Here is a 23,616-nt window from a genome sequence, read left to right on the forward strand (position 1 = left end):
TGAAACACTAACCTTAAATTTAGTGATCCTGATCCCATATAAAAATCTAAGTATTAAAGATTTTAAACCATTTTCAGAGACGAGGCTTAAGAAATGCAAACCACCATAGGAATTTGGGGAATTCCTATGTGTATTCCTCCTCATCACTTTACGCTACAGTAGTCCATCTGTAATGGGCAGGTTATCTACGTTGCTCTCTTGTGCAAAAAACACAAGTATGCTCCATCTTCATGCGTGATAATTTTCCCTTTTCAGTTTACTTGATCTTTACACCTTAGAGGCTTCTTAACGCGGAAATGTTGCTTTCCTGTGGAGTCCCACTTCCTGTCTCCAGGCTCTGGCTCTCACATTTCGATTTCTAAAACCTCGGTAAAAATCTTTACAATCTAACCTCAGTGAGTGTGGGTCTCAGTCACGTAAGATTTAACTAGTTTTAAAATGTCTCAGAACAAAAGCCCAAATCCAGACAATTCCTAATTTGGGGCTACTTGATGCAGATGGTGTAATCTTTCAGTTTAAGCGGTTGCAATCAGGACACACGCTACTTTGTACCCGCTTCCCCCACTTTTCTTCATTTCTAGTGTTCACGAACACAATTTTTAGTGACGATGAAAGAGTCTTTTCTACCCAACACAATGTTTTCTGAGAACGGTGAGCGAGGCCAAAATGGCCGCTGACAGAGCCTTGCCTCGGTCCACCTATTGTCTCTGAGCTCCCACCCAGCGCCTGCGCGTAAGGCTCACCAGCTCAGCCCTACGCGCGTGCACGCCCCGCCCCGCCCCGCCCCGCCCCGCCCCGCCCCCTCCGGAGGCGGAGACGCGCTTGCCTAGTCATCTTGTTTTCCAGGAGTCCAGACGCTGCGGTTGTTAGCTCCGTACTGCCGTAGGAGCTTGTCGCAGCCAGCTGGGTTTTCTCCGTGGTCGTGTTGCAAGCATTGCCTCCTTAGGCTTGGACTCTCTGGCCAGGACGGTAAGACGCAGGGAGAGGCGGGCTAGATGTCGGGACCCCCTTTTGTGCCTCGAGAACGCCCGTGAAGCTCCCCCACAGGCTTGTTGGCCGCCCGCAGTCTCTGGCGCGGTGATCTTTTCTTCTCCGCCTCCCGCTCCCCTCCCCTAGCTGTAGAAAGATGGTCCGCTCCTATTCCAAGCTTTGTCAAGGCCGTTGCTGCGAATTTGTGTGATCCGCGACGAAGAGTTCGCTAGGCGGACAGAGGTTCTCGAACGTTTGTCTCCCCCGGAGGAACCGGGGAGGGCCGAGCCCGGCGTCCGCGGCCGCCATGTTGTCTGCGACGGCAGGCCTCGGACGGGCTCTTAAGATGGCGGCGGGGTGGGGGTGTGGGGGAGGTTGGCGATGACTTGGGTTCTGGAATGTGCCTAAGTCACGCTCTTATGAGGAACTATGCTCTTAACAAAGAGAAGAGCACATTGACTCGATGTAAGGCGACTCGAAAGAAAATGGCGAGTGAATTTGCCCTCAGTGGTGAAAGCAAAAGTTAGGTATAGGAACTCAAGGAAACAGGAATAATATTGTGTAGTTGAAGGGGCGTGTGAGAAGTCGGGTGATCGGGCCTTTTAGGCGTGGATGTTTCTGCCTCCCCTTCTCGGAACAATTGGAGCGTCTTGATTTCGACGCTTGTGTTTGTATAGAGTCGAGATGGAGCCCGGTTGTTAGTACTGGTATGAACGGTAGTTGATGAAAAGTCGTTTCTGTATAATGTCTTTTTCAAGTTAGGAATTTGTAGTTTTGGCAGGAAAGGATTTCCCTCATAGTTGGATAATGATGACTTTTGAGCTTTGATTTAGAAGAACAGTTAAAACGTCACAACTCGAATGAATTTTAGAGGACGAGTTTTATTAAAATGTGACATGTGGGATACAACTTAACCGGGAAAACTTGTCTTTCATGTAGATGAGACACTCAAAAAGAAGTTACTGTCCTGATTGGGATGAAAAAGATTGGGATTATGGAAAATGGAGGAGCAGCAGCGGCAGTCATAAAAGAAAGAAGAGATCGCATAGCAGTGCACGGGAGAACAAGCGCTGCAGATACAATTACTCTAAAACATCTGATAGGTAAGGAGGGTTCTTAGTATCTCAGTAGGAAAATACTTCCATTACAATATTAACATGTCAGTTTGATTTCAGTAAAACTGGTGGGGAATACATTTTCATTATTAAAACTAGAACTGACTTAACTGATGCATTGCTGTTTTCAGCTATGGTTGTAAAATTGGAAGTCTGTTTTTTGGTGGGAAAAAAATTTTTTTTTTTTTATTTTTTTTTTTGGAAAAAAATTTTTTTAATGAGTACTATTTTAAGAGATTTACTGAAAATTTGAGGATATTTGATACCAACATAAAAGCATTGAAAAAAATTCTTTTTCTAGCTATTACCTGGAAAGCAGATCCTTAAATGAGAAAGATTATCATAGTCGACGCTACATTGATGAATACAGAAATGACTACAGTCAAGGATGTGAACCTGGACATCGACATAGAGATTATGAAAGCAGATATCAGAACCATAGTAGCAAGTCCTCTTGTAGAAGTGGGAGAAGTAGTTATAAAAGCAAACACAGAATTCACGACAGCACTTCATATCATCGTTCACATGGGGTATGAGCTCTTTTAAATTTTTTGGAACTTTTATTTCCCATGTGGAACAGGAAAACTTGAATTTGTGTTTGATCATTTGAGAAAATTCTATTTAAGATGAAGTCATCTCAGTTTTAACTTGCAGGATTCTTTGTGCATTGGATAGGAAGTTCCTGAAATACAGTACATGTTTAATTTTATATGGTAACAGATTTTATTAATCATTGGCAACTGATTGTCATTCCAGTGAAATAGTGGAGATAATGTCTGTTAGTTTATAGCAGGGATTACAAAATATTCTGAAAATATTTTTATGGTACTTTGAGAAATTTGATTTGCTTTGATAAATGAAAGTTTTACCTACAAGTAGGATTTTTATATTTGTATGATTAAGGATTATGCTTTGCCTTTGTTCTGGCTAATCCTTTTATCACTAAAAAACAGCCTTGAACATTAGGGTTAGTTATGTGTTAATTTGGAGCTCAAGCTCAGATGACATTTTAAATACTGTAATGTTACTCTTGTATGCCAATTTTTTTTTCTCCCCAGCATTAGAATTTTTATTTTATTTACTGTTTCAATATTTGTTTTCTTAGATTAGCTAGGAAATTATAATTTGGCCACAGTCTACGTTTGACAAGTAAATAATTACATTCTACAATTTTGCAACATTAAATTAGGACACTAGAAACTTAAAGTTATGATTCAGTGAATGCTACAACTAAGCATTTTTTTTTTTTTTAAGAGAAACAATTGTATTATGTTTTGTTACCTTGCCACTTTGAGTATCTTATCTGAAAATCTGTTCCTTGCCATGTTTTTCTCCTGTTAACATAAACTATGTGCCCTGTGAATTTCTGGGGACTGAATTTGAAATTGCTCCTGCCAACCGTTTGTGGCCTGGCGTGTATCTGAATGCCTGAATATCTCCCCGCTGAATGAATTTCGTATTCTGCCCTGAATTCACTCGGGTATATTGATTGGCTGGATGATCTTGGTGCCGCGCACTTGACGTTTCCAGAAGAGTCACCGAAGGAAAAGAACCAGGAGTGTAGAGGATGATGAGGAGGGTCACCTGATCTGTCAGAGTGGAGACGTACTAAGTGCAAGATGTATAGAATATTTTTCAACACTTATTAACTTTTCAGATAACATAATCTATTTATAGATTAAGATTTCAGGGATTTGGAAATCTTTTTTTCTTTCTCTGTTTTTGTTTGTTTTGTTTTTTCCATTTCTTTTGGTGGGGGGGGATTGTGTTTTTGCTTTCTTTAGAAATTTAATGTTATATAGAACTTCCAAAACAGTAAATCAAAGTTAATGAAAGTAGCTTAAGAATGAAATTAGACCTAAAAATAGTTATATATGTTTTTTGGCAGTGTTGACCAATAAACTGTCTAGTGATAAGGAAATTTGTAGCATCAACTAGAATAATCTGCATTTGATAGCCTTTATTGTAAGTAAACTCTTAACTTCTTGGTATAACTGAGTTTTATTTCTCTCTTTTAGATGAAATTGTTGATACTTTAGGTGAAGGAGCTTTTGGAAAAGTTGTGGAGTGCATTGATCATAAAGCGTAAGTTTCTTGGTCTGAAATTGGACTTGGGAAGGTGAACAGTACAGAAAATACATTTGGTTTTAAGGATATGATCTGACTGTGAATCAGTTATTGTCATTATACCCTTTTAGCTTAGGTTTTTATCTTAGATACAGGAAACAGTAAAGTTACTAGCCCTTTGCGTTGAGGCAGTAGCTGTTTATAGTGCATGTAAGCTGCTTCTACAAGCTGAGAACAGATTTTATTGTGTCAGAAGGTATTTTTTGGTTATCCCACTGGGAACAGTTCTGTGGTTTTTTTTTTTTTTTCCCTAGATGAGTTTTTAGCCTTGGTTTCATGTTAGGAGTCTGGAGACTTCCTTACCCCAGACATTGAACCAGTCTTCAGGAACCTATATTTTTAGAAAGTGACATAACTGATACTAGTAACAAAAGCTAGGGCTAAAAACTTTCTAGATTGGTGTCATAAGTTTATCCATGTTCTTCAAACAACTGATTGAAATAAGATAGGATAGGAAATTTCTTTTGTCTCTTGTTTGAATTTCTTTCTCCTTAGGGGTGACAAAACATTTCTAAATGAATTATTAGAGGAGGCTTCCTACTATTGCTTGGTAAGGTTCTAAGAACTAGCACTCTTTTATTTTACTGCCACAATTTCCCAACTTTTTTGGCAACCTGGTTCAAATGAAGATTAGCCAGTGACTGGTACTATAGGAAGAAAACTACTCCATGTATGTTTGTTTTATGTCTTAATTGGAATGTAAATGGAGGTGATAATGTCACAGTATTGTTAAATTAGATCTGTTGGTGCATAAAGAACCAAAAAAGTCAAGTGAGTTAAATGGGCTGATGAAAAAAATCTGTCATGCAGCTTGTATCGACCCTACCATATTTCCAGAGGTCATTCTAGTTGCTAACACTGAGTTGAAGTTGGACATATAATTAGACATAACTATATGTGTATAATTACATGTAATGAGACAACTGAATGCCAAACCATAAATTGGAAAAACAAATACAGCTTCAAAATAGAAGGACAGTTTGAAGAGTGATTTAAAAAATGGATATATCTGGTTTTTTTTTTTAATGTGGACTTCCTTTTCTTAACAGGGGAGGTAGACATGTAGCAGTAAAAATAGTTAAAAATGTGGATAGATATTGTGAAGCAGCTCGCTCAGAAATACAAGTTCTGGAACACTTAAATACAACAGACCCTAGCAGTACATTGTAAGTATCAAAATAGAACTTAGGAAATGGCCTCAGGTAGATTTGAATTGTGAGAGGCTGTACTCAGTTGTTTTTTTGTATGTTTATAGCCGCTGTGTCCAGATGTTGGAGTGGTTTGAGCATCATGGTCATGTCTGCATTGTGTTTGAACTATTGGGACTTAGTACTTATGACTTTATTAAGGAAAATGGTTTTCTGCCCTTTCGACTGGATCATATCAGGAAGATGGCATACCAGATATGCAAGTCTGTGAACTGTAAGCGCTTACATATTCCAGAGTGAGGCTGATTTTAATGACCAATTTGGATATTTGAAAAAATCTAACATACAGTACTTGGTAGCCTGCCTTAAGAGTAGGTAGGGGAAAGATACAGTTGATAACAAGCTGTTGGTCCGTTTACTGCATATCATTCGGTAAATAAGCATATTGTCCAGCATGTAACAATAGTCTTGAACCACTGCCTTAAAAATAAAGGAATGGCAAATCTCACCATCTTGACAACAATATGCTACTTCACTTTTTAAACAGTTGTTTTTCAGTGAACTAACTTGAGAAAGGTGTAGTGGGTTTTAGTCCCTGATGGTTTTCTAACAGGCTGTTGAATGTTAACCACTTCTTTGGACATATGAAAATCAGGCTTTTTGTTGTAGAGCTTTGTAGAGTTGCACAGTTTTTATAATATGGGAACTTTTTCTGTTTTGTTTTCAGTTTTGCACAGTAATAAGTTGACTCACACAGACTTAAAGCCTGAAAACATCTTATTTGTACAGTCTGACTACACAGAGGCATATAATCCCAAAATGGTAAGTCTTTGATGTTTTATCTTCACACTTTCAAATTAATATTTTATGCCTCTTTAATACGCCTTCTTAACCATCATTTATGATTTTCAGAAACGTGATGAACGTACTTTAATAAATCCAGATATTAAAGTTGTAGACTTTGGGAGTGCAACATATGATGATGAACATCATAGTACATTGGTATCTACAAGACATTATAGGGCACCTGAAGTTATATTAGGTAAGAATTTCTTAACTATGCTTTGAGACCTGTTTTGAAGCCAACTTTAAAATTTACTGTTCTAAGTGTTTGTGGGACTATCTTTTTCTATTTTAGGGGTTAGTATAATAAAACACATTAAGGATTTTAAACTTACTCCAAATGGTCAACTCTTTTAAGACTTTTGAGAGATTGCTTAATCTTGATAGGTTTCAGTTTTCACGTTTATAATACATGATGGTATTTTAAAACATAATAATTTAGTGCCTGTTACTTTTCATATACTTTATGTTGGTGTTTGCATGGTGTAGCTTGCTCCCATTTTACAAGCTAATAAATGACGACTTGGACTAAAATTTTTTTCCGTAAGTCTGTTGTCCCAAAAAAGTAAGCCTGATGTGGGGCTTGAAACCAGATGTCTCCAGAGCCAGGATTCTTAACATACTATGCTATTGTGTTATGTTTAAGCTTGGATTAAGTGATCCTTTTAGGATCTTTCCAGCTCAAATATCAAAGACAATAAGAAATACTGAGAATCTTCTCATTAACAGTTTGCTTTGCTTTGCAGCTTTAGGATGGTCCCAGCCATGTGATGTCTGGAGTATAGGATGTATTCTTATTGAATATTACCTTGGGTTTACAGTATTTCCAGTAAGTGACAATGATCTGTTTCAATAGCTTTGCCAAAAGTAAATTGTTTGTTTATATGAATGGACACTTTTAACACAAAGTATACATGTGTTTTAGGTAACGCTTTTACCTTTTCAGGTGTAATTCTGACACTATTTCTTTCATAATTTATTTTATTTTATTTAAAACTTCTAAGTATATTACAAGTAATTATCTTTAAGAAATTTGTGGTGAATTTACTCTGTAGGCCCTTTTTTTTTTTTTTGTAAGTTATAACTTGCTATAAGTGTACCTGATTTAGAGATCACATTCTTTGGTGACTGTAACTATCCATTGACTAAAAACTGAGCAGCTCTGTTAAATAAGAGCAAAACACAATGTGCAAGTAGAGGTAGTTAATAAGTTTTCTTTATTATTTTAGACGCATGACAGTAAGGAACATTTGGCAATGATGGAAAGGATTCTTGGGCCTTTACCAAAACATATGATACAGAAAACCAGGTATGTTTAAGAAAAATGTCATCAGTCGGTCACCTTTACTAGATGTTTTTTAAGTTTTCATTGTCAACATTATAAACGTGAATGGATATCAATTTATTCTTAGGAAACGTAAATATTTCCATCATGATCGATTAGACTGGGATGAACATAGTTCTGCTGGCAGATACGTTTCAAGGCGTTGTAAACCTCTGAAGGTAAGCCTGGGTCTTCGCTTAAATGATCAAAACCTTGAGTTTCTTTCATGGTAGGTAAATAAACTTAAATGGTAGTAGAAAAGACTGTTGACTGTATTTCTTCTCCTTTCAGGAATTTATGCTTTCTCAAGATGCTGAACATGAGCTTCTCTTTGACCTTATTCAGAAAATGTTGGAGTATGAACCAGCTAAAAGGATCACTCTTAAAGAAGCCTTAAAGCATCCTTTCTTTTACCCCCTTAAAAAAGCTACGTAAATCTATAATTGTATAGTTCCATTATAAGAGACCATATGGACTGTATCAGTCCCATTTTTAAATATTGTTATTTTGTACAGCTTTTGTAAATTTCTTGCAATTTTGTATTGCCATGTTTATTTTGTTTGGATGATTTAAGTAAATAGTAATGAATGTCCTTTTCAGTAATTACTGTATAAAATGATTATTCAGAATAAATTTTCTTATTTATGAAATTTATATGAAGCTGTAGAGTTCATTTTTATCATCATATTCTGTTACTGTAAGAATGGATGTATATCTCTTAGTGGAGTTTTCATTAAGTCTAGAAATTTTGGGCTTTGTTGGCATTTTAGGAATTGCCTAAATTGGAACTTTGCATTGGAACTTACACCTTCCTTCTCTGAACCAAATGTAATGAAACCAAGTTATAGAATACCAAGAACTAGAGATTAGCCAAACAAATTCTGTTTTCCCTTCACTCCCAAATTTAATACTGCTGCTTTCTCATCTCTCCCAGTGGGATTCTGCAAATGGCTTAAGGTGCTGAACCCCTTTAAGATTCATAACAGAAACTTCCAGAAATCCTTTGTGGCCAAATCTGAATCATCAAATAGACTGTAAACTCATGTTTTTGTCCATGGCTTTAAACTCCTTGGTCCATTTAGGATTGAACATGGTTGGCTTTATAGTTGCAGATTCATAGCAAAATAGAGAAGAAAGTGCAGAGTATACCACTTGCTTCACCCATAGGTAGCCTCTCCCCTGTCCCCCCATTATCCACATCCCTCATGTGTTAAGCATTATAGGATACAAAGTGTTTTCATTGCTGTAAAAAATCTACTCTATTCCTCCTTAACCTCCCCCAACCACTATTTTTACTGGTTTATCTCCCAACCACTGCTATTTTTACTGTTTTGTCTAGAATTTGGAATAGTTGGGCTCACATACATAGTCTTTTCAAATGGATTTTTATAAACGATATCTATGGTAAAGACAACTATGAACTGGACAAAGACATAGACTAAACACAAATGTTTCAGAAGGAACTGGGGTAAAAATTATGTAGTAATACTGCAGAGTCTTTGCGAGAGTTTTCAAGTTCCCATCTTTTGAGTTTGTAGCAGTGTAGCTACACTGGGTGGTACCGTGTAAATAGTAAAAGCTGCCATTCTATGTGGTGGTTTGGGGGTACTTAACTCTTTCACTTTTCAGAAATCCTCAGGTCCTTAAGTAGGCTAAAGTCTATTCTGCTAGTACTCTGTAAATGGAAGGAACAACATAGCCTGGATGACAGCGTATCTATTGACAACGTTTATTGAAAATATTAAGCCCACTGTTAAGACCTGACTGCTCAGAAAAGATTTCTTTCAAAATACTACTGTTTATTGACAGTGCTTCCCAGGTGGCGCTAGTGGTAAAGAATCCGCCTGCCAATGCAGTAGAAGTTTGATCCCTGGGCTGGGAAGATCCCCTGGAGGAGGGCATGGCAACCCACCCCAGTATTCTTGGCTAGAGAATTCCATGGACAGAGGAGCCTGGTAGTCTGTAGGGTCACGAAGGTCCAAGACAACTGAAGCGACTTAGGACAATAGCAGAAATGAACATTCCTAAGAGCTCAGGGGAGATGGACAAGGAAATTTAATGTTTTCATGCCTGCTAACAGCATCCATTTTGCAGCCCATGGATCAAGGAGTAATTTCAACTTGACAATTCTTTTTATTATTTAATAAGCTACAGCTGTCATAGATAGTGATTCCTCTAATGGATCCTGGACAGTCAATTGAAAGGAAAAAAAATGAAAAGGATTCACAATTCTGGATACTGTTAAGAACATTTGTGATTCATAGGAAGAGGTCAAAATCAATATTAACAAGAGTTAGACATGTATTCTAATTCTCCTGGAAGACTTCGAGGGACTCAAGACTTCAGTGGAGGAAATAACTGCAGATGTGGTGAAAATAGGGAATTAGAAGTGGAGCCTGAAGATGTGGTTGAGTCTCTGCAACCTCATATACAACTTGAATGAATGAGGAGGTATTACTTTTCAGTGAGCAAAGAGACAGGTTTCTTGAGATGGAACCTACTCTTGGTGGAGATACTATTAATATAATTAATAAATTATAGCATATGAATATTACATAAATTTAGTTGGAGTAGTAGAGTTTAAGAGGATCAATTCCAATTTTGAAAGAAGTTCTGGTATTACTGTGGGTAAGATACTATCAAACTGCACTGCATGATACAGAGAAATCCTTCATGAAGGGTGAATTGATGTGGTAAACTTTTCTTGATTTAAGAAATTGGCACAGCCACCTCAACCTTCAGCAAACAACACCCTGATCAGTTAGCATTGAGGGAAGATCAGGAATCCTGGTTCCTCAGCATTGAGGGAAGACCAGCAAAAAGATTAGGACTCACTGACTGGTTAGCATTTTTTAACTATCAGTTAAGTTGTCGTTCAGTTCTGTCCGACTCTTTGTGACCCCATGAACCACAGCACACCAGGCCTTCCTGTCCATCACCAACTCCTGGAGTTTACTCAAACTCATGTCCATTGAGTTGGTGATGCCGTCCAACCATCTCTGTCGTCCCCTTCTGCCTTCAGTCTTAGCGTCAGAGTCTTTTCAAATGAGTCAGTTCTTTGCATCAGGTGGCCAAAGTATTGCAGTTCAGCTTCAACATCAGTCTGGAATTCCAATGAACACTCAGGACTGATCTCCTTTAGGATGGACTGGTTGGATCTCCTTGCAGTCCAAGGGACTCTCAAGAGTCTTCTCCAACACCACAGTTCAAAAGCATCAATTCTTCGGCACTCAGCCTTCTTCATACTCCAACTCTCACATCCATACATGACCATTGGAAAAACCATGGCCTTGACTAGATGGACCTTTGTTGGCAGAGTAATGTCTCTGCTTTTTAATATGCTATCTAGGTTGGTCATAACTTTCCTTCCAAGGAGTAAGCATCTTTTAATTTCATGGCTACAGTCACCATCTGCAGTGATTTTGGAGCCCCTCAAAATAAATTCAGCCAGTTTCCCCATCTATTTGCCATGAAGTGATGGGACCAGGTGCCATAATCTTAGTTTTCTGTAATGTTGAGCTTTAAGCCAACTTTTTCACTCTCCTCTTTCACTTTCATCAAGAGGCTCTTTAGTTCTTCACTTTCTGCCATAAGGGTGGTGTCATCTGCATATCTGAGGTTATTGATATTTCTCCCGGAAATCTTGATTCCAGCTTGTGCTTCATCCAGCCCAGAGTTTCTCATGATGTACTCTGCATATAAGTTAAATAAGCAGGGTGACAATATACAGCCTTATTTTTAGCAATAAAGTTATAAAATTAAGAAATGTATGTTGCTTTATAGACATAATAATGAACACTTTAATAGACTATGAAAAAAAATAGACTACAGTATGGTGTAATTTATCGTTTGTATATGCACTGTTGGGAAACCAAAAGATTAGTGTGTGTTGCTTTATTATGATACTCTCTTTATTGCAGTTGTTTAGACTCAAACCAGCAATATCTCCTAGGTATCCCCATAGAGGAAAGACAGATCGTCTTGATCCAATCCGGTACTGAGCTGATTTGAAACTAGGCTTCAGTCTTTCTCAGGGCAAATCTATGTCCAGTCTACTGTCTTCTTTTTTCAATATCTTTTTAAAAAGTTGTTATTTTTTAAACTATTACTTATTTTTGGCTGTTTGGGGACTTTGTTGCCGCACATGGGCTTTCTCTAGTTTCGGCGAGTGGGGGTTACTCTCTTTGTGGTGCTTGGGCTTCTCATTGCGGTGGCTTTTCCTGTGGAGCACAGACTCTAGGGTGTGTGCTTCAGTAGTTGGCAGCTCCTGGGCTCTAGAGCAGAGGCTCCATAGTTGTGGCATAAGGACTTAGTTGCTTCACAGCCTGTGGGAACTTCCCAGATCAGGGATCGGACCCCTATCTAATTCGTTGCCAAGCAGATTTTTAAAAATTATTTTTTATTGAAGGATAGTTGCTTTACAGAATTTTGTTTTCTGTCAAACCTCAACATGAATCAGCCATAGGTATACATAGATCCCCACCCTTTTGAACATCCCTCCCATCTCCCTGCCCATCCCACCTCTCTAGGTTGGTACAGAGTCCCTGTTTGAGTTTCCTGAGACATAAAGCAAATTCCCGTTGGCTATCTATTTTACGTATGGTAATGTAAGTTTCTGTGTTACTCTTTCCATACATCTCACCCTCTCCTCCCCTCTCCCCATGTCCACAAGTCTATTCTCTATGTCTGTTTCTCCATTGCTGCCCTGTAAGTAAATTCTTCAGTACCATTTTTCTAGATTCTGTGTATATGCGTTAGAATACAATACTTATCTTTCTCTTTCTGACTGACTTCACTCTGTATAAGGTTCTAGGTTCATCCCCCCCATTAAAACTGACTCAAATACATTCCTTTTTATGGCTGAGTAACCTTCTATTGTGTGTATGTACCACAACTTCTTTATCCATTCATCTGTCGATGGACATCTAGGTTGCATCCATGTTCTAGCTATTGTAAATACTGCAGCAGTGAACATTGGGATACACGTTTGTGTCTTTTTCAGTTTGGGTTTCCTCAGGGTATATGCCTACAAGTGGAATTGCCAAGTCATATGGTGGTTTTTATTCCTAGTTTTTTAAGGAATCTCCATACCGTCTTCCATAGTGGCTGTATCAATTTACATTCCCACCAGCAGTGCAAGAGTGTTGCCTTTTCTCCACATCCTCTCCAGCTCTTATTGTTTGTAGACTTTTTGATGATGGCCATTCTGACCGGTGTGAGGTGTACTTCATTGTAGTTTCGGTTTGCATTTCTCTAATAATGAGTGATGTTGAGCATCTTTTTATGTGTTTATTAGCCATCTGTATGTCTTCTTTGGAGAAATGTCTGTTTAGGTCTTTTCCCCACTTTCTGATTGGGTTGTTTGCTTCTCTGGTATTGAGTTGTATGAGCTGCTTGTATGTTTTGAAAATTAATCCTTTGTCAGTCTCATTTGCTATTATTTTCTCCCATTCTGAGGGTTGTCTTTTCACCTTGATTTGCTGTGCAAAAGCTTTTAAATTTAATCAGGTCCCACTTGTTTACTTTTGTTTTTATTTCCATTACTCTGGGAGGTGGGTCATAGAGGATCTCACTTTGATTTATGTCATCGAGTGTTCTGCCTGTGTTTTCCTCTATAAGAGTTTTACAGTTTCTGGTCTTACATTTAGGTCTTTAATCCATTTTGAGTTTATCTTTGTGTATAGTATTAGGAATTATTCTAATTTCTTTCTTTTACATGCAGCTGTCTAGTTTCCCCAGCACCATTTATTGAAGAGGCTGTCTTTGTCCCATTGTATATTCTTGCCTCCTTTGTCAAAAATAAGGTCCCATAGGTGCATGGTATTATTTCTGGGCTTTCTATCTTGTTCCATTGGTCTGTATTTCTGTTTTTGTGCCAGTACCATACTGTCTTGATGACTGTGGCTTTGTAGCATAATCTGAAGTCAGGCAGGTTGATTCCTCCAGCTCCATTCTTCTTTCTCAAGACTGCTTTGGCTATTCGGGGTCTTTCGTGTTTCCATATGAATTGTGAAATTTTTTGTTCTAGCTCTGTGAAGAATGTCATTGGTAATTTGATTGGGATTGCATTGAATCTGTAGATTGTGTTTGATAGTATAGTCATTTTTATAATATTGACTCTTCCTACCCAGGAACATGGAGTATCTCTCCATCTATTTGTCATCTTTGATTTCTTTCATTAATGCCTTATAATTTTCTGTGTACAGTTCTTTTGTCTCCTTAGGTAGGTTTATTCCTAGATATTTAATTCTTTTTGCTGCAATGGTGAATGGGATTGATTCCTTAATTTCTCTTTCTGATTTTTCATTGTTAATACATAGAAATGCGGGTGATTTCTGTGTATTTTGTATCCTGCAACTTTGCGAAATTCACTGATTAACTCTAGTAATTTTCTGATACTGTCTTTGGGGTTTTCTTATGTATAGTATCATGTCATCTGCAGTAAGAGCTTTTCTTCTTTTCCAGTCTGGATTCCTTTTATTTCTTCTTCTTCTCTGATTGCTGTAGCTAGGATTTCCAGAACTATGTTGAATAATAGTGGTGAAAGTGGACACCCTTGTCTTGTACCTGATCTTAGGGGGAATGCTTTCAATTTTTCACCATTGAGAATAATGTTTGCTGTAGGCTTATTGTATATGGCCTTTACTGTGTTGAGGTAGGCTCCTTCTGTGCCCATTTTTTGAAGAGTTTTAATCATAAATGGGTGCTGAATTTTGTCAAAGGCTTTTTCTGCATCTATTGAGATTATCATATGGTTTTTATCTTTCAATTTGTTAATATGGTGTATCACATTGATTGATTTGTGTATATTGAAAAATCCTCTCATCCCTGGAATGAACCCAATTTGATCGTGGTGTTTGAGTTTTTGGATGTGTTGCTGAATTCTGTTTGTTAAGATTTTGTTGAGGATTTTTGCATCTGTGTTCATCAGTGATATTGGCCTGTAGTTTTCTTTTTTTGTGTTGTTTTTTTCTGATTTTGGTATTAGGGTGATGGTGGCCTTGTAAAATGAGTTTGGGCGTGTTCCTTCCTCTGCAAATTTTTGAAAGTTTTAGAAGGATAGGCATTAGCTCTTCTCTAAATGTTTGATAGAATTCTCCTGTGAAGCCATCTGGTCCTGGGCTTTTGTTTTTTGCGAGATTTTTGATCACAGCCTCAATTTCAGTGCTTGTAATTGGGTTGTTCATAATTTCTGTTTCTTCCTGGTTCAGTCTTGGAAGATTAACTTTTCTAAGAAGCTGTCCATTTCTTCCAGGTTATCTATTTTATTGCCATATAGTTGTTCATAATAGTCTCTTATAATCCTTTGTATTTCTTTTTTTTTTATTAGTATTTTATTTGTATTTTTGGAGAAGGTTTACAGTTTCAGAAGAAACACTGATTTTTTTTTTCAAACAATAGAAAAAGTTAAAAAAAAAAAGAATGTATTGTCTTGGAAGAATAGAAGAAGTCTCTTCAGCAAGCAATGGGCCAATTCTGATTGGAGGAACTAGTGAAGCAAGTTACATACAGGAAGTTCCGATTTATCCAGTTTCAGGAATAATGCAAATCTCTTCTTGTCTAGTTGTGTAAGGCTCCAAATGGGCCATCTCAGCTTTAAACTGGTGACACGCTCATAAACAAAGCTTCCAGGGTCCCATCTAGTGTGAATGCAGGGGTGGTTCACTCTCCAGGAGGCTGCATCTGTTTACAGAATTCATCAAACTGCTGCTGCTCCAGTTCTGTCATGACTCTGTTGAGGGCATAGATCTCTGCTCTCTGTCTCTGCTTCAGCTCCTGCTGGGCTGATTTCTGCTTGGCCTTCTCGATTCTGCTGAAAGGCTCCTTAACTTTGGGCTTTTCTTTACGTGAAGATGGATCCATGACTTGATTTCCGTATACGTCTTAGTCACCTCTAACCTCAGGGCCTAGCTTCTGAGCCTGCCGCGCCTCGGATTCAATCCTTTGTATTTCTGCATTGTCTGTAGTAACCTCTCCTTTTTCATTTCTAATTTTGTTGATTTGATTCTTCTGTTTTATTTTTCTTGATGAGTCTGGCTAAAAGCGTGTCAGTTTTGTTTATCTTCTCAGAGAACCAGCTTTTAGTTTTACTTTACTATTGTTTCTTTCATTTCTTTTTCATTTATTTATGCTCAAATCTTTATGATTTCTTTCCTTCTACTAATTTTGGGGTTTTTTGTTCTTCTTTTTCCAAAGTTGTTTTAGATGTAAAGTTAGGTTGTCTATTTGATGTTTTCCTTGTTTCTTTGAGGTAGGATTGTAGTGCTATAAACTTCCCTCTTAGAACTGCTTTTGCTGCATCCCATAGGTTTTGAATTGTGTTTTCATTGTCATTTGTTTCTAGAAATTTTTTTTATTTCCCTTTCCCTTTTGATTTCTTCAGTAACCTGTTGGTTACTTAATGTGTTGCTTAATCTCCAGGTGTTTTGTGTTTCTTACAGTTTTTTCCTTGAAAACAATATCTAGTCTCATAGCATTGTGGTTGGTGAAGATGCTTGATGCAGTTTAAATTTACTGAGGTTTGATTTGTGACCCAAAATGTGATCTGTCCTGGAGAATGTTCCTTGTGCACTTGAGAAGAAGGTGTATTCTTCTGCATTTGGATGGAATGTCCTGAAGATATCAATGAGATCCATCTCATCTAATGTATCATTTAAGACTTGTGTTTCCTTACTAATTTTGTTTTGATGATCTATCCATTGGTGTGAGTGGGGTGTTAAAAGTCTGCTATTATTGTGTTACGTCAATTTCTCCCTTTATGTCTGTAAGTGATTGTTTTATGTGTTGAGGTGCTTCTATGTTGGGTGCATAGATACAATTGTTATGTCTTCCTCTCGGGTTGATCCCTTGATCATTATGTAGAGTTCTTCATGAGGATTGCTTCTCCAGCTTTCTTTTGCTTTCCATTTGCATGGAATATATTTTTCCATCCTCTCACTTTCAGTCTGTGTGTGTCTTTAGGTCTGAAGTGGGTTTCTTGTAGACAGCATATATATGGGTCTTGTTTTTGTATCCATTCAGCCAGTCTGTGTCTTTTGGTTGGAGCATTTGATCCATTTACATTTAAAGTAATTATTGATATATATGTTCCTATTGCCATTTTATTAATTGTTTGGGGTTGATTTTGTAGTCTCTTGTATTTCTTGACTGTATAAGTGCCTTTAACGTTTGTTGTAAAACTGGTTTTGTGGTACTGAATTCTGTTAACTTTTGTTTGTCTGAAAAGCTTTTTATTTCTCCATTAATTTTGAATGAGATCCTTGCTGGGTACAGTAATCTTGGTTGTAGATTTTTCCCTTTCAGCACTTTAAATATATCCTGCCATTCCCTTCTGGCCTGCAGAGTTTCTGCTGAAAGATAAGCTGTTAAGCATATGGGGTTTCCCTGGTATGTTACTTGTTGCTTCTCCCTTGCTGCTTTTAATATTCTTTCTTTGTGTTTAGTCTTTGTTAGTTTGATTAGAATGTGTCTTGGCGTGTTTCTCCTTGGGTTTATCCTGTATGGGACTTTTTGTGCCTCTTGGACTTGATTGATTATTTCCTTTTCCATACTGGGGAAATTTTCAACTATAATCTCTTCAAAAATTTTCTCATACACTTTCTTTTTCTCTTCTTCTTCTGGGACCCCTATGATTAGAATGTTGGTACATTTGATATTGTCCCAGAGGTCTTTGAGACTATCCTCAGTTCTTTTAATTCTTTTTATTTTATTCTCCTCTTCAGAAGTTATTTTTACCATTTTATCTTCCAGCTCATTGATTCATTCTTCTGCTTCAGATATTCTATGGATTCCTTCTAGAGTATTTTTAATTTCAGTAATTGTTTGTCTCTGTATGTTTATTCTTTATTTCTTCTAGGTCTTTGTTAATTGATTCTTGCTTTTTCTCCATTTTGTTTTCAAGGTTTTTGATCATCTTTACTCTCATTATTCTGAATTGTTTTTCTGGTAGTTTGCCTGTTTCCTCTTCATTTATTTGGACTTCTGTGTTTTGTTCCTTCATGTGTGTAGTATTTCTCTGCCTTTTCATCATTTTTTTTAACTTATTGTATTTAAAGTCTCCTTCTCCCAGGCTTCAAGGAAAGTTGAATTCTTTCCTTGAAGAAGATTGAATTCTGTCTTCCTTTTGGTTTCTGCCCTCCTAAGGTCTGTCCAGTAGTTTGTGTAAGCTTCCTGTAGGGTGAGCTTAGTGCTGAGTTTCTGTTTGTTTGTTTTCCCTCTGACGGCCAAGGCTGACTGAGGTGGTGATCCTGTCTGCTGATGATTGGGTTTGTATTTCTGTTCTGTTTGTTGTTTAGATGAGGTGTCCTGCACAGAGTGGTTGCGTGATGCCAGGGTCTTGTATTCCAGTGGTTTCCTTTGTGTGAGTTCTCACTATTTGATACTCCCTAGGGTTAGTTCTCTGGTAGTCTAGGGTCTTGGAGTCGGTGCTCCCTCTTCAAAGGCTCAGGGCTTGATCTCGAGTTTTGCGTGGTTCTATATATTCTTTTCCACTGGTCAGGTACTCCTATCCTCTCTCAGCTGGGGTTCTACATGCACTTCTGTGTCTGAAGGTGTACTCCTGATGTATCCCTGGAGAGAGATGTACTCCACATCCACCTACTCCTCTGCCATCTTGTTCTCTGGCAAGCAGATTCTTTACCACTGAGCCACCAGAGAAACCTAAAATTAATTATTACTTTTTTTTTTAATTGTTGGCTGAGTTGGGTCTTTGTTGCTATGCAAGGGCTTTCTCTAGTTGTAGTTAGCAGGGGCTACTCTAGTTGTGATGCATGGGCTTCTCATTGCAGTGACTTCTTGTTGCAGAGAATGGGCTCTAGAGTGGGCTTCAGTAATAGTGGTGAATGGGCTTAGTTGCCCCTCAGCATGTGGGATCTTCCTGGAACAGGGCCCGAACCTGTGTTCCCTGCATTGATAGATTCTTAACCACTGGACCACCAGGGAAGTCCCCAGTCTCCTCTTACTTCTAAGGATTTGTACTCAGGGAATCTCTGTTAGTTTGGGTTCCCCCTGACAAAATTTTTGCCTAAGACAAAAATTTGACCACAGAAATAACAGAAAGTTTATTTGAGAGATGATGCCGTCAATTATCAATTGTGGAATGGGGAAGTGGAGACAGGGAACAAAAAACAGCTAATATAATGTATACTCTCAAGCTATTTTCTTGATAGTAGTTGTCAAGAAAACTACTTGTCACTGGATAGTTGAAGTTTGATACCACTGAGGAACTTTGGGAACCAGTGTAGATAGAACATGTCTTAAAGTTATTCTACCTAAGTTACCAGAGATAGAAATACGTATACACCAACTGTGATTTAGGCTGCTCTGACTAAACATGGAGGTCAGTGGGTGGGCTTAATTCTTGGTACTTCTGGACTCTGCATTTAGACAGAGTGGGTGCTGGCTCAGGCAAAGCCCTCAGGCAAAGAAATGGAGGTGTTGATAGGAGAAGGGGGACCTGATATGGCCTGGTAGGATGGGTGGGGGGGGGGGACAACAGTGATGTCTGTTTTTACTCTGTCCTGACACTGATTCCTCCAGGTGGTGGCTGGTCACAAGTCAGAACAAAACAAACAAAAACCCTGACTGTAACAGGAGGTTGAGTAGAATAAGCTATAAAGCCTAGCAATTGGTGCTGAGGCCAGTATTAATATTTATCACCCTCTGCTTTACCACACATTCTAGATTCACACTATGCTAGTTGAGGCTTGCTTCTGATGGGAGGCCCATTCCTTCATCCCTTCTGAGGCAAATGAGTCCCTACTTACCTTGCCTTTGTAAGGCCATGTTTGCTGCAGTTATGGACTTGTAATCATCAAGTCATACACCTACCAAGAGTGAGTCCTTAAAGTTCCAGACATATTCTGCCTTGTTCTGTAGTGGCAAGCCTATCTTTTATCATAATCTGGCCCGTTTCCCTGTGATATACTAACACCTTTATTTGGCTGATGGTCAACCAACATAAAAAGTTCCAAATAATCAGGCAGCATTCAGCCCCTGACTTACCCACTGATTTATTTGCCCTGGTGCTCAAGAGTTCATATGTATCCTTACAAAAGTTCATATATCCTACATCAGGCCACTTTTGTCCCTAAAATATTTAATGACCAGGTATTACATATTTTAGGCTGTGCAAAGAGCTCTGTCCACTGGAGGAATTTTTTCCCTCACTACTATCTTTCAGAGCCACCTCTGAGTGGGATTATAATACAAAAGAGTCCATTTTCAGCTATACCAACTAGTGAGCTAACCCATCCATGACCAGCCTGCAATACCTACTTACCCCCTCCCTCTAACACACCAAAACCAAGGGAGAAGGGCTGCCGCAACGTAGGTATATGATGGGACGTACCTGTGCCCTCTGAACCTGCTTGTAATGGATCCCGTCCATAGATTATTTTGGAAGACAGTGCTCCATGGGAACGTGCAAGCTTCTGCACAGTCTGGGCTTCCCGACTGTCTCTCTGGGTTAAAGAATGGCTGAATGAGGGCTTCCCTGGTGGCTTGTTGGTATAGAATCTGCCCACCAACGTAGGAGACATGGGTTCCATCCCTGGTCCAGGAAGATCCCACATGCCATATAGCAACTAAGCCTGTGCACCGCAACTATTGAGCTTGAGCTCTAGAACCCGCAAGGTGCAACTGCTGCAAACTGCGTACCCTAGAGCCTTGCCACACCACAAGAGAAGCCACCACAATGAGAAGCCTCCTCACCGCGACTAGAGAAGCCCTTGCTCGCTGCAACTAGAGAATGCTCGTGCAAAGTAATGAAGACCCAGCACAGCAAAAAATAAATGAATAAATTATTTTTAAAAAGACTGAATGACAAATATATCTTGGAAATTAGAGACAATGAATTGCTCTATGGGGTTTTAGAGACTCACCTTCCCTGGAGCCATTTGCTTCTGTTCTAAGAGCAATAAAAAAAAAAAAACAACTTCCCTGCTGGCTCAAATGATAAAAAGCCTGCCTGCAATGTAGGAGACCTGGGTTCAATCCCTGTGTCAGGAAGATCCCCTGGAGAAGGAAATGGCAACCCACTCCAATATTCTTGCCTGGAGAATTCCATGGACAGAGGAGCCTGGTGGGCTATCGTCTATAGAGTCTCAAAGAATTGGAAATGACTGAGTGACTTTCACTCAGTCACTTAAGGGCAATAAAACCTCAGAACCTTCTTTCTTTTACCCAATCAAAGGGAGAGCGGGCACAGCTGTGCTTTCATCGTGTATCCGCTCTGAGTTTCATGGTTCCAGGGTTCACACTGGCAGATACATCTGGCTCTCTTCCCATCAACCTGCAGGGAGCTGCAGTGTGGGGAGACAGCACAGATGCTCTGTGAGTAAATGTTCTGTTCTCCAGTCCAGAGGTCTCACCGTGTGTGTGTGTGTGTGTGTGTGTGTGTGTGTAGAACTGTGTGTGTGTGTGTGTGTCCAGAGGTCTCACCGTGTGTGTGTGTCTGTAGAACTGTGGTGGTGTGGCAGGCTCACTGGATTATCCAGGAAGGATAATATCTCTGACTCTTCACCATTGCAGCCTTCCTTGTTACCATCTGGCTCATGAATGATCCAATCAGGAATCCTGTCTTGAGTGTCTCATCTTGTAGGATCATCTCTTGTCCCAGCTGCTTTAGTTTGGGATTTCCCCAGAAGCAGAAACCCTGAAACATGATTTCAAATGCAAGTAGGTTCTTTGGGAGGTGATGCCAAAAACCAGTAAGAGAGTGAAGTGCGACAAGGAAGGGAAGGCAGTTGAAACAGGATGCATCATCAAGAAGTTCCCATTGTGGATATACCTAGAACGTAACTCCTCTGTGGACGTCTGGGAGCCAATGTAGAAAATGGGTCTCAGAGTATTCTCCCCAAGGGGCAATGTTGAGGACTCCTGGGGTGGGGAGACTCAGCATTTCAGGCTGCCAAACACAGAGCAGCTCACAGACAAATCAATGCAAATGAGATGCCCACAGCTGGAAGGTCACCTCCATTCAGTATGATGGCGGGAGGTCCGAGGGAAGTGGGCAGGCCACTGGTGGTATATGCTGCAGGGTCCTAAGTGAAGCATCTGGGGTCCTCCTGCCACGGAGGAGGCATGCTTCTGTGGTCCTCTGTGGCAGGCCTTCAACACCCTCTGCCCGCCCTGCCTCCCTCCCCCACCCCCCGCATGCAACCACCTAGAACTCTGCCCAGCCTCTCAGCCACCATTGGTAAATGCCTTAATATTTTGAGGTGTTCCCTCTTTGGACCTCCCTTTTCCCTTCTCAGGAATGTTAGTCCCCAAGACATCACTGATGGTAACTCCTCAGTGTTTCCAACTTACGCATTTTACATTTTATTCAGGTTTTCTAGTTGCTCTTAGTAAGAGAGTTTGTTTGGAATATGTTATCCTGCCATTGCCGGAAGCAGAAACCAAGCAGCAAACAAAGTACTTCATCCAAGACAGCAAAAGTTGGGATTTTCACTTCTCAGGTATCAATAGATTAGCAACTGAAGCATTGGTAAATCTATTGATATATTGCCCACCATAAATGCTTCGTTTTTCTGCATCCTGTGAGATTTACTCTCTTGCTGGTAAGCCAGACATGGAATAACTCTTACTGGTCTGCTTTCACAGAGAGCTTTGAACTGTAGGTTCTAGAAAATCTCCCCTCACAGGGCTCAGATTCCTCTGAAACCCCTGTGTTCTAACATCTGATTCTTAATTGGTAGTAGTATGTCATTATCAGTATATCAGTGTATGACTGATAAGTCATATATATATACATGTTGCCTTTGTCTTTTCTTTGGTAAACTGAAGGCATCCATAGATTGTATTATTTGTTAGAAACTGCTATTTTCAACTTTTATAATTTAGTACTGAAATAATACATGAACACTTCTCATTAATAGAAGATTCAAACAATATAAAATATAAAATAATATAGATTAAAATAGATTAAAGTCCCATTTCACTCATCTTCCTCATCCTCATCCCCATCCCAGAGATGCATTTGCATCTGTACCTATGTACACATTGAAACAAAAATTTTATTTATTATCTATTTGGCTATACCGAGTCTTCGTTGTGGGAACTCCAATCTTCACTGTGGCATGCTGACTCTTAGTTGTGGCATGTGGGATCTACGTCCCTGACCAGGGATTGCACCTGGGCTTCCTGCAGAGTCTGAGGCATGGGACCTCCAGGGAATTTCTTATGTACTCATTTTTAAACTTTAGAAATGAGGTTGGACCTCTTGCTTTTTTTCTTATAGCGAAAGTCTCACTGTAAGTTAGGTGTGGCAGAATTTTTCCAAAAATATCTACAACAATCTCTCCCACTTCACACATTCTTTGGAACTGGTAACTGCTTCAAATAACAGACATAGCAGCAGTCACGCCAGGTCATGAAAGCCCATGAGGCTTCTTCTTGCTTTCGTTGAACACCTGCTCTCAGCAGCTCCCTCTCGGGGGACTACGTTTTGGAATCCAGCTCAATGGTGTGGTAAATCTCCCATATACCTGTGCTGTCTCTACTCCTACTTGTGCTGTGATCATCACAGACTACATCATTCGACATCGTAAGTTCAACAGTTTTATTATAATCAGATGGAGAAAAAAGAATTACAAAAAATACATTTATACTTTTACATTTACCTATGTAGGGACACTTACCGATACTCTTTATTTATGTGGGTTTGAGTTACTGTGTAGTGTCCCTTTTGTTTCAGCCTGAAGGACTCTTCAGTACTTCTTGTAGGGCAGGTCTTCTATAACAGATTTGCTGTGTTTTTGTTTTTCTGTGAATTTCTCAATTTTCCCTTCATTTTTGAAGGATAGATTTGATGCCTACAGAATTCTTGAATGACATTTTTTTTTTTTTTTAAGCACCTTGAATATGTCATCTCATTGCTTTCTGGCCTCTGCGGTGACTCATGCATTCAGATGCCAGCATTCCAAGCCACGTCCTTGTAGTAATCATTATGCAATAATGGCCAATAATGGTCAGTGCAGCAGGCACTGGGTCTCTCAAACACTTCACTTTTGAAGTGCTTCATCAATAATTTCATTAACTGTGATGCTATTTCATGCCATAGATTCCTAGAATTCTGTTTCTGCCAAAA

General features: G+C 39.1%; 2 protein-coding genes across 3 annotated transcripts; one reads left to right on the forward strand and one right to left on the reverse strand.

Annotated features, from left to right (window-relative positions):
- The first annotated feature begins 818 nt into the window (after positions 1 to 818).
- Positions 819 to 8,180, forward strand: CLK1 (CDC like kinase 1). Of its 2 annotated transcripts, XM_043444793.1 has the most exons (13): positions 819 to 969; positions 1,909 to 2,072; positions 2,386 to 2,614; positions 3,615 to 3,705; positions 4,103 to 4,169; positions 5,261 to 5,377; positions 5,467 to 5,633; positions 6,087 to 6,181; positions 6,272 to 6,401; positions 6,949 to 7,031; positions 7,432 to 7,511; positions 7,615 to 7,705; positions 7,818 to 8,180. In XM_043444793.1, the coding sequence occupies exons 2-13, from the start codon at positions 1,909 to 1,911 to the stop codon at positions 7,959 to 7,961; spliced, it is 1,458 nt and encodes a 485-aa protein (XP_043300728.1). In that variant the 5' UTR covers positions 819 to 969; the 3' UTR covers positions 7,962 to 8,180. The 2 variants fall into 2 exon arrangements, with proteins under 2 accessions (XP_043300728.1, XP_043300729.1); XM_043444794.1 differs by lacking the exons at positions 819 to 969; positions 1,909 to 2,072; positions 3,615 to 3,705 and having other exon boundaries at positions 2,476 to 2,614.
- A 6,661-nt stretch (positions 8,181 to 14,841) lies between these two features.
- LOC122426483 (small vasohibin-binding protein-like) lies at positions 14,842 to 15,456 on the reverse strand. Its single transcript, XM_043445462.1, has one exon. The coding sequence runs from the start codon at positions 15,387 to 15,389 to the stop codon at positions 15,189 to 15,191; it is 201 nt and encodes a 66-aa protein (XP_043301397.1). The 5' UTR covers positions 15,390 to 15,456; the 3' UTR covers positions 14,842 to 15,188.
- Between the last annotated feature and the right edge of the window lie 8,160 nt (positions 15,457 to 23,616).

Source organism: Cervus canadensis, chromosome 24, assembly GCF_019320065.1.
Source record: "Cervus canadensis isolate Bull #8, Minnesota chromosome 24, ASM1932006v1, whole genome shotgun sequence".
In the NCBI taxonomy this organism is placed as follows: Eukaryota; Metazoa; Chordata; class Mammalia; order Artiodactyla; family Cervidae; genus Cervus; species Cervus canadensis.